Below are 12187 nucleotides of genomic sequence, written 5' to 3'. Positions count from 1 at the left end.
GGGAAAGCAAGGAGGAGGCCTTAGGTTTTCCATTTTCATTCTCTTTTGTTACTAGGAGAAGCGAGGCATGGAGTAGTCCTATTCCTGCCTTCCTGTGTGCCCCCCCACAATCTTCTGATCTTAGGGGCTGGGTGGTTCATTTATCCTTCGTCAGAAGTTTTCTCGCCCTAGTAGTCCTGCTGGCCTGACCAGGGATGACTGGGTGGTCTAATGAGGAACTGGGGAGTGGGGTGACATAGCAGACCTCAATATCAACCCCCTATCCAACTCATTTTCTAGTCCAGGATGTGCTAAAGGATGACGATTTTCTATTGTTTCCAGGCCCTCAGACCATCCTTGCTGTCCCTTCCTCACCCATTTGCCATAAATGGATCTAAGGGTTGGAGTGGAGGAAATAGAACCCTGAAATGGTCATCGTCGGTGCTTGTGGGATGCAGTGGTCTTCAGGGTCCTCCCCCCATTATTGTGTAGTTGTTCAGAAGCTGCTGCTACTTAGTCTCTCTGTCTACAGGGAGCACTTGTCTCTGAGGTCCTGGCCTGGGTCCTGACTCCTGCGGTTTCTGTGAAGCCGTGGCTGTTCTGTGGGCTCCTGTGTGTGCTGGTTGTGCCCTGAGCTCCAAGATAGCTGCCCATGCCTTTCCACGAAGGTCAGGGCTCAGGGCCCCCCACAGCATGGCTGAAGGACCCCTTCCCAGAAGGGCTGTCCCAAGCCCTACTCCATGGGGCCAGGCTTCCTGCCCCCTTTGTCTACAGCAGGCAGATCAATACCCCTCACCCCATCCCAGACTGAACTGTGAAAGAGAGGTTCCAGGGGTATCTCCCTCAGTGCCAGTTACTTAGTGATGTGTTATCCAAGATGCAGTGGGTATGTGTAGGTATCTTGCTCTCTAGACTGTGTGTGTGTGTGTGTGTGTGTGTGTGTGTGTTTGGTGTGTGTGTGCGGGGGGGGGGGGGGCTTGGAAGCTCTGTTTCATTTAAAAATGTATTTATTCCCCTGACCCCACAGATGCTTTCCTCCACACTTTTTCTTTGCTCTGTTTCCTCAGATTTTTTTGTCCTGCTCCGTTGCCTTTCCCTCCCTGGACTCTTTCCTTTGGCTTCTCAATTCATTCACTGCTGTTGCTGTTTATCTTTTCCTTGTTTTTTTTCTACTTAAGATTCCTCACTCTGTATCTTTGTGGTTGGTGAGAACTTTGCCTCTTCTCCTGCCTCACTCCCTCTCTGACCCTCCCTAGTTAGATGCCAATCCCAAATAGGTTTTCCTCATTTAAGCCCTCACCCCCCACCTCGTTTTTTGGGACTCCAGGGATCAATCTGGGGTTGAGGGTGTCAGGAAGCAGCCTTGGAGGTTGCCTCGGTGGTGCTCCAGACCTGGCCAGCAGGGGGCAGTAAGTGATCTTGGTAGTATCCCTGGCTGCTAAGCCCTTGGCAGGGGTGGTCCTTTCTACATTCCCATTCACTTAACAGCTCTTTTGGGATTGGGTGTTTCATTCCATTTCTGCCCACTCCCTCTCCTGCTTTCCTCTGGTAGGTTTAATTTTATGCTTTCCTTGGTTCCAGCTTTCTTCTTCCTGGGGACTCCCCCTCCCTGCCACCCCCAAAGTTTGTTTGTGGTGTTATAGTGGTAACTGCAGTTCTGAACTGGTTTTTCTCTTCTTTTTTCCTCCTCTGGAATGTAGACTGTATATGTTTAATAACTCACCTTCTCTATCCTTGCTCAAATGTGGGATAACGCGATGACTGTGACCCTGGTTGGAAATTAAACTTGTTTTATGCAGCTTTGGAGCAGACCTTCATCCTTGATGTGCAGGAGCCATGGGACAGTAGTTTAATGGTGAGGGTAGTTCTGTTACTGGTCTCTCTCTCTCCAGACTGCCCCTTCTCTCCGCAGAGCAGTAAAGGGCACACTTGATTGGTGGAGAGTGAGGTTATGGAATAACTTAGGCCCTTCTCCGTGATGCTTATTTCTTCCCATCATACCCGGTGCGGGGGGGGGGGGACCCAAATGAATTGGGCATCAGAGTATGAAGGCTTTGTCTTTGCTTCTCTAGTTCTGAAGGGTTCAGCCCTGAACTTGGCCATATTTATCACCTGTTGGTAGACGTTAGGGACTTCAATGGCTGGAGGGCCCAGAACTTAGAATGCCCCACACTGCTTTTACTCTCAAATCTCCCTAGCCCTGCATATCAGGTGCTTCAAACTAGTTTGAATAGGGTCCCTTCATCTATTGATTGGAGTCTCCTCACCAATCTAGTTCTAGACTTTAGCAGTGAGTAAGCATGAATGGTCAATGTCTGGGCAGTATAATGAACTTTATCCTTCTTACAACTGATGGCCCTACATCAACTCTACGTCATGCATGTGGTTTCCCATTGTCAGGATGCCAGGCCTCATCCAGAGATTGCACAAATGTCTTGGGGAATAGACCTTTTCCATAAAGCCTGTCCTCCTATCCCACTCCCACCACTATGGTGTTCCTCTCTCCTATTGTCTAGCTCCAGTCAAAGAAGGGGATGATGCTACCCTTGAGGTGGGTGAGTTTGGGTGAGCCAGGCAGGCCTTCCTCAGTCTTACCACTTTCTTAAGCTTTGAGGACAGAGGTCTTCCCAACCTGCTGTTGTGGAAAAGGGACAGGATTTAGGCATATAAGTTTGAGAGCCCCACCTATCAATGTGAAGTATATAATTTGTATTCTGTTGTCTCTCTACTGCCTCCCCTGCCAATTTTCCTTTTCAGCTCCTCTCCTGTTAACAAGCCATCACCCTCAAGGACCAGTGCTTCTGCCCCTGTGTAACCCTCAAACTACTCCAGATATCCCTTGATCAACCCCATAACTTCAAACACCCACTTATCCCTCAAAATCAGATGTCACTTTCCTCATTCTAGGCTTCTCCAAAGTTCTGCTTGGTGACAGCTTGCAGATAAGAGCACCTTATGATGACGCCACTGCACTGGGGCGACACAGCAAGACTCTGTCTCAAAAAAAAAAAAAAAAAAAAGCACCTTTCCCAAGTGCTTTATTTGTGTAAATGATAATGGAGAGGACTTTAGCTGAATGGCAGGCCAGTGGGAGTCTTTGGACCCCTGAACAACTTGGGGGAGAGGATAACCTATTTCTTTCTGTTCCTTAGTACTCAGTTTAGGATGCCAGGAAGGAGGTAAAGGAGAGCCCTCTTGTGGCAGTTTAAACATTTCAGCTTCTTTTAGGGGGTCATGGGATGAGAGGGAAACTCAACCTGGGAGGTAAATGCTTAGCACCTAGCTCCTACACCAAGCAGCAACCTCATCTTCCAGAATACAAATAGCTCATCATTCATGGGTTGGTGGAGGACCCAGGACCCAGGATCCACTTCAGGATAATCTGGGCAAAGGAGCTTCCAAAGTAAGCCTGAAGAAAGCCAGTGGAAAGGCTTGGCAGTGTCCCCTTCATTCCAGAGTATAGGGGCAGTGACAGAGAATGAATGTGAGTATATATGAGTTTCTCAGACTTGAAGGCTCTGGGGATTCACTGCATGCACCACTTCCAGTTCAAGTGCCTGGATTGGTTGGAACAGAAAGTTGACAAGTATTTATTTAGTACCTTCTATGTTTTTAGGCCTGTGCTAAAAATGTCTCAAACCACTGTACTCAGGGACCTGGGAATCCAATTCTCGGATGCTCTGGAATCCTTTGGGATATCTTTAGCACACCACGTGGGGTAGTGAGAGTTGGGGAATAACATGTAGGGGGGAACCCCTTCCTTTGCCGCTGCTTAGTATAGGGAGTGGTGTCTTTGGGCATGCAGTCATAACACTAAGAGCAGCTTTTCCAGTTCTGAAGGAGGTAGGAGAGCCAAAGACTAGTTCTCTCACTTTCTAACCTGGTGGCTGCTGCAGTATGCTGGTCACTGGGGAATGATAGGATCCAGATGCCTTCCTTCCTCTGCAGGTTTTTCTTTCTAATTGGGTTTCCTGACCCTGGTTGCTGGTACAGTTAAGAATGACCCTGAGTTCCTGAGAAAAGGGAAGAGGGTTAGAACAGAGGAAATGGAAGCTTTGAGAGTAGGGTAAAGGGGGCAAAGCCACTGAAGGAAGTGGTTGGAGGTCTGGAAGTGAGGAAGTTGGGTCGGGACCATTCACCATCCAGGCTTGAAGGTGAGTGTCTGTTTGTGTGTGTCATTTTGGCCATGAGTTGCAGAAGAGAGTATCTGGGCTCTAGTTTAAGAGCACATCTGGCTTCTGAGCTGAACATAGTGGCATAGAGAGGTCACTTGAACCAAAATCCTGCTGTCTGTGCACAGGGCTGATTGGTTCTACCTATGCACCCTTCCTCACAAACCAGGCACAATTGAGAAGCTGTCTGGCAGTCAGGTCAGGCCAGGCAGGAGGTTTGAGACTGAGCTTGTCCACCTGGAACGTAGAACCTGTCTCCTGCCCACCTTCCACCTCCACCCTTCCATCCCATACATTGTTGAGAGCCCTCTGAGGACAGAATTGAGTTTAAGGACTTTTAGAGGGCTTAGCCTGGGGCTCTGAACCACTGTGATTCTTTGTGAGTTCTGAATATAGTAAAGGGCACACTCTTGGCTATAGATAGGTTATAGATAGGAGATGGGGAATCTCTGTTTCTGCCTTTCCCAGATCTTGCATTCATGGGATGATAACCTCCTTGGTTAGCACAGCCATAGGGGAAGAGCGGAGGAGGGAGACCACAGCTTCATTCTTGGATAAATGAGTGCATAACCATAACTAAAAGAAAAACAACTAGTCAGCTGGGGTACACATGCCCTTGAAAATATGATATCACATTCGGAATCCAGATTTGCATATGCTGATTCATAGGCTTTTTATTTGTTAAGAACCTGTTATAAACATACTAAAAACATTTAAAAAGCAGTGCCCTGCTTACTATCTGGCACCTAAGAAGCATTTAACCTTGATGAATGAATGGGTGAATGAAAAAACATTGCCCTTAATTGCCCAACATCATTGGGCAAAGTGAGTATGGGGAGTTGTGGTAGAGTTTCTCCCTACAAACTGAGATACCTTTGAGGGTGGGGGGTTTTCTAGCTGTGGTCCTCTGATTAAGTTATGCCTCCAGCCAGAGTTTGGCCAGCTCCCCTACCTTTCCCAGAACCATCTCACCTTTCTCTGTCCTTGAGGTTTCTTCTAACTTGACCCAAGGAAAAAGATCCTTCTGTGGTCCCTCCCAGGTCCAGGTGGGCTTGTGCTGCCCTCTGTGGGTGGATATTGTCTTAACTGTAACAGTTCTGCTTTTCCATGCCTACTCCTAGGTGAAAGACACCTTCATGACACCATTCCAGTCAGCTGATGCATCAATGCAGTATGTGCTGTTACTTCTTTGCTCAGAACCTTTCAGTGTGTTCCTACTGTCTTAGTCTGACATTCAAGGCTCTCCACAACCAGCCCTTAATTCCCTCTCCTACCACCTCTGTCCATTCCTGACCGGATCCCTTACTTTAGCCAAACTGGTCCATTTATTTTTCCCCAAACACCTGGCCCCCTGCCTTTACCCCCTTTCTCATTTGTTTAAAAATCCCACTCCAAGATCTAGCTTGTTTTACCTCCACTAAGCTGCCCGTGCCCTCTCTAACCACAAGGACTTTTTATCCTCCTCCCCCTGCCTTTAGCTCTGTTAGCACAACTCATTCAACACCTCCCACACATTCCCTTGTATTGCGATATATCTTGTTCATTTAATATTTAATTTAAAAAAATATTTTTGTAACCAAAGTAATTTTTATTGTAAAAGATACAAACGATACATAAATACAATGATCAGCATGTGGAACTTGTTACCCTCTACTCTTCTCATTCCCATCCCCAAACATAACCATCCTCAGCTATTTGGTGTGCATCCATCCAGTTCCTTTTCTAAACATATCTACCTAGCACATTTAAGGTGGGGTTAAAATATAATTGGGCTCATATCACAACCTTTATTCTGCTACTTTTTTAACTTAAGGGTATATGTATTTATTTTAGAGTTACTCCGTATTAGTATAGTTAGATCTTCCTTTTTAATGGTTTCTTGGTATTTCATAGTAGAGTAATCAAAATAAAACATATTTGTTGGCCGGGTGCAGTGGCTGACACCTGTGATCCTAGCACTTTGGGAGGCCGAGGCGGGAGGATTGCTTGAAGCCAGGAGTTCAAGACCAGCCTGAGACCCTGTCCCTACAAAAAATACAAAATTAGCCAGGCCTGGTGACATGCGCCTGTAGTCCCAGCAATTATACTTGAGAAGCTGAGCCAGGAGGATTGCTTGAGCCCAGGAGTTTGAGGTTGCTGTGAGCTATGATGGTGCCACTGCATTTTAGCCTAGGTGACACAGCAAGACCCTGTCTCAAAAAAAAAAAAAAAAAAAGTATTTGTCTAGAATTTGTTATTTGGAGGGTATTGTGTAGCCAGTATATAGGGAGCTCCAGACATGATGACAACCTTGTCCTTGCCATCAGTGAGCTGGTGCTTTGGGGGAGGAGATAACAAGGGGGGAGGACTGGGGCATAAACAACTGCAACATAGGGAAAAATATAATGATGTCCGCAAGTGTATGCCTGAAGTTCAGAAATAGAGGAAGTCACTTCTAGCCAAAGGAATTAGGACTTCACTCACAGAGGAGATGATGTTTGAACTTAGACTGGAGGGCACTTGACAGGTGAAGGAAAAGCATGAGTTCGGGCATAGAGCCAGAAACACGATATGTAGGTTTGTCTGATGCCAGACCACAGTCCATGAGTAGGAAGGGGATTTGGTTCAATTCATAAACATTTAGCAAGCATTTATGTGTCAGACACTATGCTGGCAATGAGGATATAGAAATGAGAAACAGGTTCTTGTCTCTAAAAGGCTTTCAGTTTAATGGAATAAAAGCCAAGTTTGGAAAAGTAGATTAGGGCTGGACGACAAAAGCTTTAATTGGCATATCAAGCAGTCAGAATTTTATTTATTTGGGCAATGTGAGGCCTTAGTAGGCTTCATAGTGGGCAGGTGATGTGACTGAAACTGTAGATAGTAGCAACGTACAGAATGGTCTAAAGTAGGGAGAGGCTGGGGTTGAAGGGTTTACCACTCTTTTCTTAAAAAATAAGTTTATTTCTATCTCAGTTTAAAGGTGTCTGTGGTAGGCAATCCAGGGCTGGTATGGGGGCTCTCTAGTGATCAAGGACTTAGGCTTCTGTCTTTCTGCTTCACCTTCCTAGCACACAACTTCCATCATGGTGACCATGGCTGCTAGAGCTTAATTCATCTCATCTACATCCAGGCAGCAGAAAGCAGGAAGGAAAGATGACTGGGGGGAGGGAGAAGAGTACACACTTCCTAGCTAAATTAACTCCTTTTAAGGAGCCTTCCTGGAAGTCCAAGACAATACTTCCAACACTTCTGTTTATGTCCTATTGGCCAGAATTTAGATGACTATATCTATTTTTAAGGGAGACTTGGATATGTAGTTTTGTGGAGATTTTGGTTGTTATTTTTTCTTTTCAAAAAATTTGAGATATAATTTGTATACAGTAAAATGCACAGATCCTAGGCATACAGTTTGATAAGTTCTGACAAATGCATGCACCCATGTAACCCACATCCCTCTCAAAATCTAAAACATTCCATGACCCCCAGAAATTCTCTCCTGCTGAGGCGTCTCTCTTTTTTTGTAAACAATCCAAAAGAGAGATAATGAGGGCTTAATTAGGGTGGTAACCATGGGAATAGAAAGGAAGAGCTGGAGAGACCATGGATGGAGAATCCAAAGAAGACTGGTTGGATGTGGGAGATGAGAGAAGAATAAAGAGAATGCTAACAGCAGAGCCACTAACAGGAACAGGAGATTGGGAAGAAGTCTGGGTTGTTCCAGATGGGATGGAAGGAGAAGGAAGAATGAGTACAGTATTGTGTGTGTTGAGTTTCAGGTGCTGGCCAAACACCCAGGTGGAGATACCCAGTAGACAGCTGTGTTTAGAACCTGGAGAGGCCAGTCAGAACCCGATGGCATCAAATACCACAGTGATGCTAAAGAGAACAAGGGACCAAGAACTGACCCAAGAATTTGGTGACCCAAGAAGTTGGAGCTTGCTGATGACTTTTGAGGGAGCAGAATCCAGACACCAAGTCCTGAGTGGTCAGTGGGGGTTTAAATCCTGCAGGAGACCGGTAGGATCACCAAAAATAATCTTAAAACCTTTAAAAAAACTGAAGTCTTTGCACAAATATAAAAGGTTTGTATGTGCTGCCCTTTTGAGAAGTTTGTTGAAAGGTGAAAGCAAATGGTAGGAACAGAGGAAAAGATCAAGGTTCACCCCATTCTGACAGGAAAATAGCCCCTTGCCCTTTTCAGTCAGCACTCCCAAGGACAGGGCATAGGACAGCTCCCAGCCTTCTTCTGAATATACAGCCTCCAGAAATTCAAGCTGAAGGGGTGGAGGTGGGAGAGGGATGCCACCTTTGACAACTGCCTGGGTGGGTGGGTAGGCCCGCCAGGCACTGCCAGGAGAGGTGTGAGGAGACATATGGTAGGGGACAGAGCAGAGAGCAAACATGCTGGACTCGGATAGTCCTGGGTTTGAATCCTGTGTCTGTTACCACCTGGTTTGATGACCTTGGGCAAGTTACTTATGTTTCCTTATCTGTAAAATGGAAACAACTATGCCTACCTTTCAAGGCGCTTTTGAGGATTAGACGCTAGTGCCTGGCACACAGTAGGTAATAGTAAATGGATGCTATTATATAGCTCAACCCCTCGTTGTGGGACAGAACGGGCTAACGGACATGTCAGAATCTGCGACCTCCCGATCTCATAGGGTAGAGAGGGTTCCCCGCGGCCTCCTCCCTTTAGGAGGTGGGGACAAGGTGGAGGAAGGGCTGCAGGAGGAGGAGCTCGTGCATCGCGACCCGCCCCGTCCCGTCCAGTCTGGTCTGGGCGCCGAGGGAACGCTGTCCTAGCTGCCGCCACCGGAGCAGCCTGTCTTGCTGCCCCGGTGCCCTGCCCCGCGTCCAGTCATGACCCTGCGCCCCTCACTACTCCCGCTCCATCTGCTGTTGCTGCTGCTGCTCAGTGGGGCGACGTGCTGGGCTGAGGCTGGGTTTGAAACCGAAAGTCCCGTCCGGACCCTCCAGGTGGAGACCCTGGTGAGGAGGAGACAGTCCCGGACCCCAGCGCCCACGGGCCGGGCCTTGTGGGGGAATACGGGGCTCTGAACGCCTGGGAGCGGGGAGGAGAGGAAGTGCGGGAACGGAGTTGGGGGCGGTGCTGGGTCCAGGGGCGAGAACGGGATCTTTGGAGGAGCATCCGTGACCCCTGTAGTCCGATCGTAGGTGGAGCCCCCCGAACCGTGTGCGGAGCCCGCTGCTTTTGGAGACACGCTTCACATACACTACACGGTGAGGGGTCTGGGGCTGGGGCGGGGCCTGGGAGGGGGCGGCGCCCTGCTGAAACACGTCAGCTTTGGCTCGGACACGTGGCAAGCGGTTCTGGGGAAGAAACTCGGGGCCCAGGGGTCGTCTGGCACGTGGCGGGGGGAGGGGCGCTGCTCTTCCTTGCCTCTTTCCCCTCCCAGCTTTTCCGCCAGTTCCTACCGGGCACTGAGAAGCGAAGGGTGGAGGAATCTCTGAGAAGTGCCAGCCCTTTGGGGCTTCCTGTGCCTTTCTGTCCTGAGGGGAACGCAGGTTGTAGCTGTAAGGGGGTCGCCGCCTCCCAGCGGGCCAGATGAGTGTAGCGGCCAGGTGTGTTGCCCACTGCTGGGAGGGAGATACTAGGTGTACGCTCTCTATGCTCTCCCCCCCAGGGCAGCTTGGTAGATGGACGTATTATTGACACCTCCCTGACCAGAGACCCTCTGGTTATAGAACTTGGCCAAAAGCAGGTGATTCCAGGTATGTGACCTGTGCCTCCCTTTCCACCTCTTCCCAATCTAAGTCCTTTCTTAGCCTCTCCAAGGTTGAAGAGGCTCTGGAAATGCTCCCCTGGAATGAGTAAGACCCTAGGGTTCTACCAGCTACCTCCTGAGATTCAAACCCCATTTCTAATACTCCTCTTGCCACATACCCCACTGGAGGCCAGGGATTTAAGAAGTGGGGAAAAGCTCGATTGAGGATCCAGGGGGAGCCTTTGATCCTCTTCTTGTGGGATTTGGGGAATGTGGGTAGCTTCCAGTTCAGTTGTATCTTTTTTCCTCAAGGTCTGGAGCAGAGCCTTCTAGACATGTGTGTGGGGTGAGTATCTGGGCAGGGGTGGGCCTGGGAATCCCCTTTGCATGGGTAGAGGCTTTCTTTGCCATCCCTGCTCCTCAAGGAGGCAGGAGCATGTGGGATAAAGGACCCTGACTTAGCACTGGACAGGTCCAGATCAGTGGTGCCCCTGAGGGCATCCAATGCCTCTATGCCTCTCTGGCTGTTGGTTTTGATGGAGGAGTTGAGGCATGTGGGGAGACGGACGCCTTTGCTGGTCAACTTGCTTGGTGCTCAGGTAGAAAAGTTCACATTTTGAGTATGAATATCCAGGGGGTTTTGCTGGTGGAGCTTCAGATGGACTGAAGCTGCTGGCCCACCCTCCTGCCTCTGGCTGTGACTCACGTTCCCTCCCTCAGAGAGAAGCGAAGGGCAATCATTCCTTCTCACTTGGCCTATGGAAAACGGGGATTTCCGCCATCTATCCCAGGTAATCTGACTAGGTCTCTCTCCCAGGCCCTGAAAATACCCAGTCCCTAAGAGCTACATGAGCTATATGTACTTTGTCTAGAGCTTGAGAAGGTCCAGACCAAGTTTGTTGAACCGGACAGGAGTAGCTGGGGCCTCCTTCTTCAGGGCCACTTTTTTCCTCCTCAGATCACCCACAGGGATTAGAGACATATAACCTATTAAGGCCACCTGGCTTGACCTCTGGCAGCCAGTGACTTGTTAGGGAAGAGACACCTGCTAGAGCCACATGGGTCTGCTGCCTGTGCCACACTTCCCAGAACTCTGGACTTCTTTCCTGCCTTTTTCCTACGACTCTACACTGTGTTATTTGTGCAGTTGGCATGGTTTCTCACCACAACCCCCCTCCTTCCTTTCAGTCTCCACCAGGGAAGAGATTGTAAAAATAATCACAGGCAAGTAATTCAAAACAAAACAAAAAGCAACTTTTAAAGCCAAGTCTACCCCATAACTTTAAAAGCCATCATAAGTCACTGCTGATACCTATTCTTGAGGGTCTGAGACTAGATAGATTTCCCAAGACATGTATCTCTAGCTTTTGGTTATAACAGATGTTCTATTAGCTAAAATGTGTTGTACTCCACAGAGATTGGGATTGTAATTCTTATCCTAGTTCCAGCTTAGAGGAAGGCCTGGAAGGAGGGTAGGGGGACCAAGGAAAAACTCGTTTACCCAAAGTCCTATTACCTCCCCGTTCCTGGTGCCGCTTGTTTGCTTCTGTTCGCACCTCTTCCCCCACTTTACTCCTGTTCCACCTGCCCCTTTCCTTGTTAAGCAACAGCCTTCTTCCTCTCCAGCTCTTATGTTGATGCTCTTATGTTCTATAATCACATTGAGTATGTTCATTGATTGATGGAATTTTTAAGAGTCTAGTTTAAATCCAGTTAATTTCAGCCCTGCAAAGATTCTATCTATGTGGCTGTTTGGAAATGGGTTATGGTTAGTATAGAGGGTTCCCTCAATTATAAATGGAGAAGAGCCTGTACATTTCATATTAACAGAAAGTTTTCCTTCACTGTCAAAGACCTGTCACTGAACCCAAGCCACATGTGTAGGTGGGGTCAACATGACTATCACTAGACTCTGCTCATAATCCTCCTCTGCCTTTGTCTAAGGGAATTCAACCTCACATTTAAATCTTGCCAGCTTCATAGTTGTTGGCTTTGCTGTGGCCCACCCTCCGTGTTTACATTCAGATTCTGAGCCCTGGAAAAATGTACCAAGATTCTAATCGTCCCCTCCCCTCTGCCTCTCCAGCGGATGCAGTGGTGCAGTATGACGTGGAGCTGATTGCATTGATCCGAGCCAACTACTGGCAAAAGCTGGTGAAGAGCATTTTGCCTCTGGTAGGCATGGCCATGGTGCCAGCCCTCCTGGGCCTCATTGGGTATCACTTATACCAAAAAGCTAACAGACCCAAAGTCTCCAAAAAGAAGCTCAAGGAAGAGAAACGAAATAAGAGCAAAAAGAAATAATAAATGATAATTTAAAAAAAA

At 48.0% G+C, this 12187-nt stretch overlaps 1 protein-coding gene across 3 annotated transcripts; it reads left to right on the top strand.

Moving 5' to 3' along the window:
- The first annotated feature begins 8894 nt into the window (after window positions 1-8894).
- Window positions 8895-12179, top strand: FKBP11 (FKBP prolyl isomerase 11). 3 transcript variants are annotated; one of them, XM_069490302.1, is made up of 6 exons: window positions 8895-9113; window positions 9312-9377; window positions 9782-9869; window positions 10175-10208; window positions 10583-10653; window positions 11949-12166. In XM_069490302.1, the coding sequence occupies exons 1-6, from the start codon at window positions 8997-8999 to the stop codon at window positions 12164-12166; spliced, it is 594 nt and encodes a 197-aa protein (XP_069346403.1). In that variant the 5' UTR covers window positions 8895-8996. The 3 variants fall into 3 exon arrangements, with proteins under 3 accessions (XP_069346403.1, XP_069346402.1, XP_069346404.1); XM_069490301.1 differs by having other exon boundaries at window positions 8896-9125; window positions 11949-12179; XM_069490303.1 differs by lacking the exon at window positions 11949-12166 and adding an exon at window positions 10839-10888 and having other exon boundaries at window positions 8896-9125.
- The last annotated feature ends 8 nt before the right edge of the window (window positions 12180-12187 follow it).

Source organism: Eulemur rufifrons, chromosome 16 (genome assembly GCF_041146395.1).
Source record: "Eulemur rufifrons isolate Redbay chromosome 16, OSU_ERuf_1, whole genome shotgun sequence".
Classification (NCBI taxonomy): Eukaryota; Metazoa; Chordata; class Mammalia; order Primates; family Lemuridae; genus Eulemur; species Eulemur rufifrons.
This window is presented reverse-complemented; position numbering and strand designations above follow the sequence as displayed.

What these genes read in the sequence shown, in the direction of transcription:
- FKBP11 (XM_069490301.1), top strand. Translation starts at nt 8,997, where the DNA reads ATGACCCTGCGCCCCTCACTACTCCCGCTCCATCTGCTGTTGCTGCTG. An exon ending in CCAAAAGCAGGTGATTCCAG is followed by an intron (nt 9,870 to 10,174) that starts GTATGTGACCTG and finishes TTTTTCCTCAAG; the next exon opens with GTCTGGAGCAGAGCCTTCTA. An exon ending in ATTTCCGCCATCTATCCCAG is followed by an intron (nt 10,654 to 11,948) that starts GTAATCTGACTA and finishes CTGCCTCTCCAG; the next exon opens with CGGATGCAGTGGTGCAGTAT.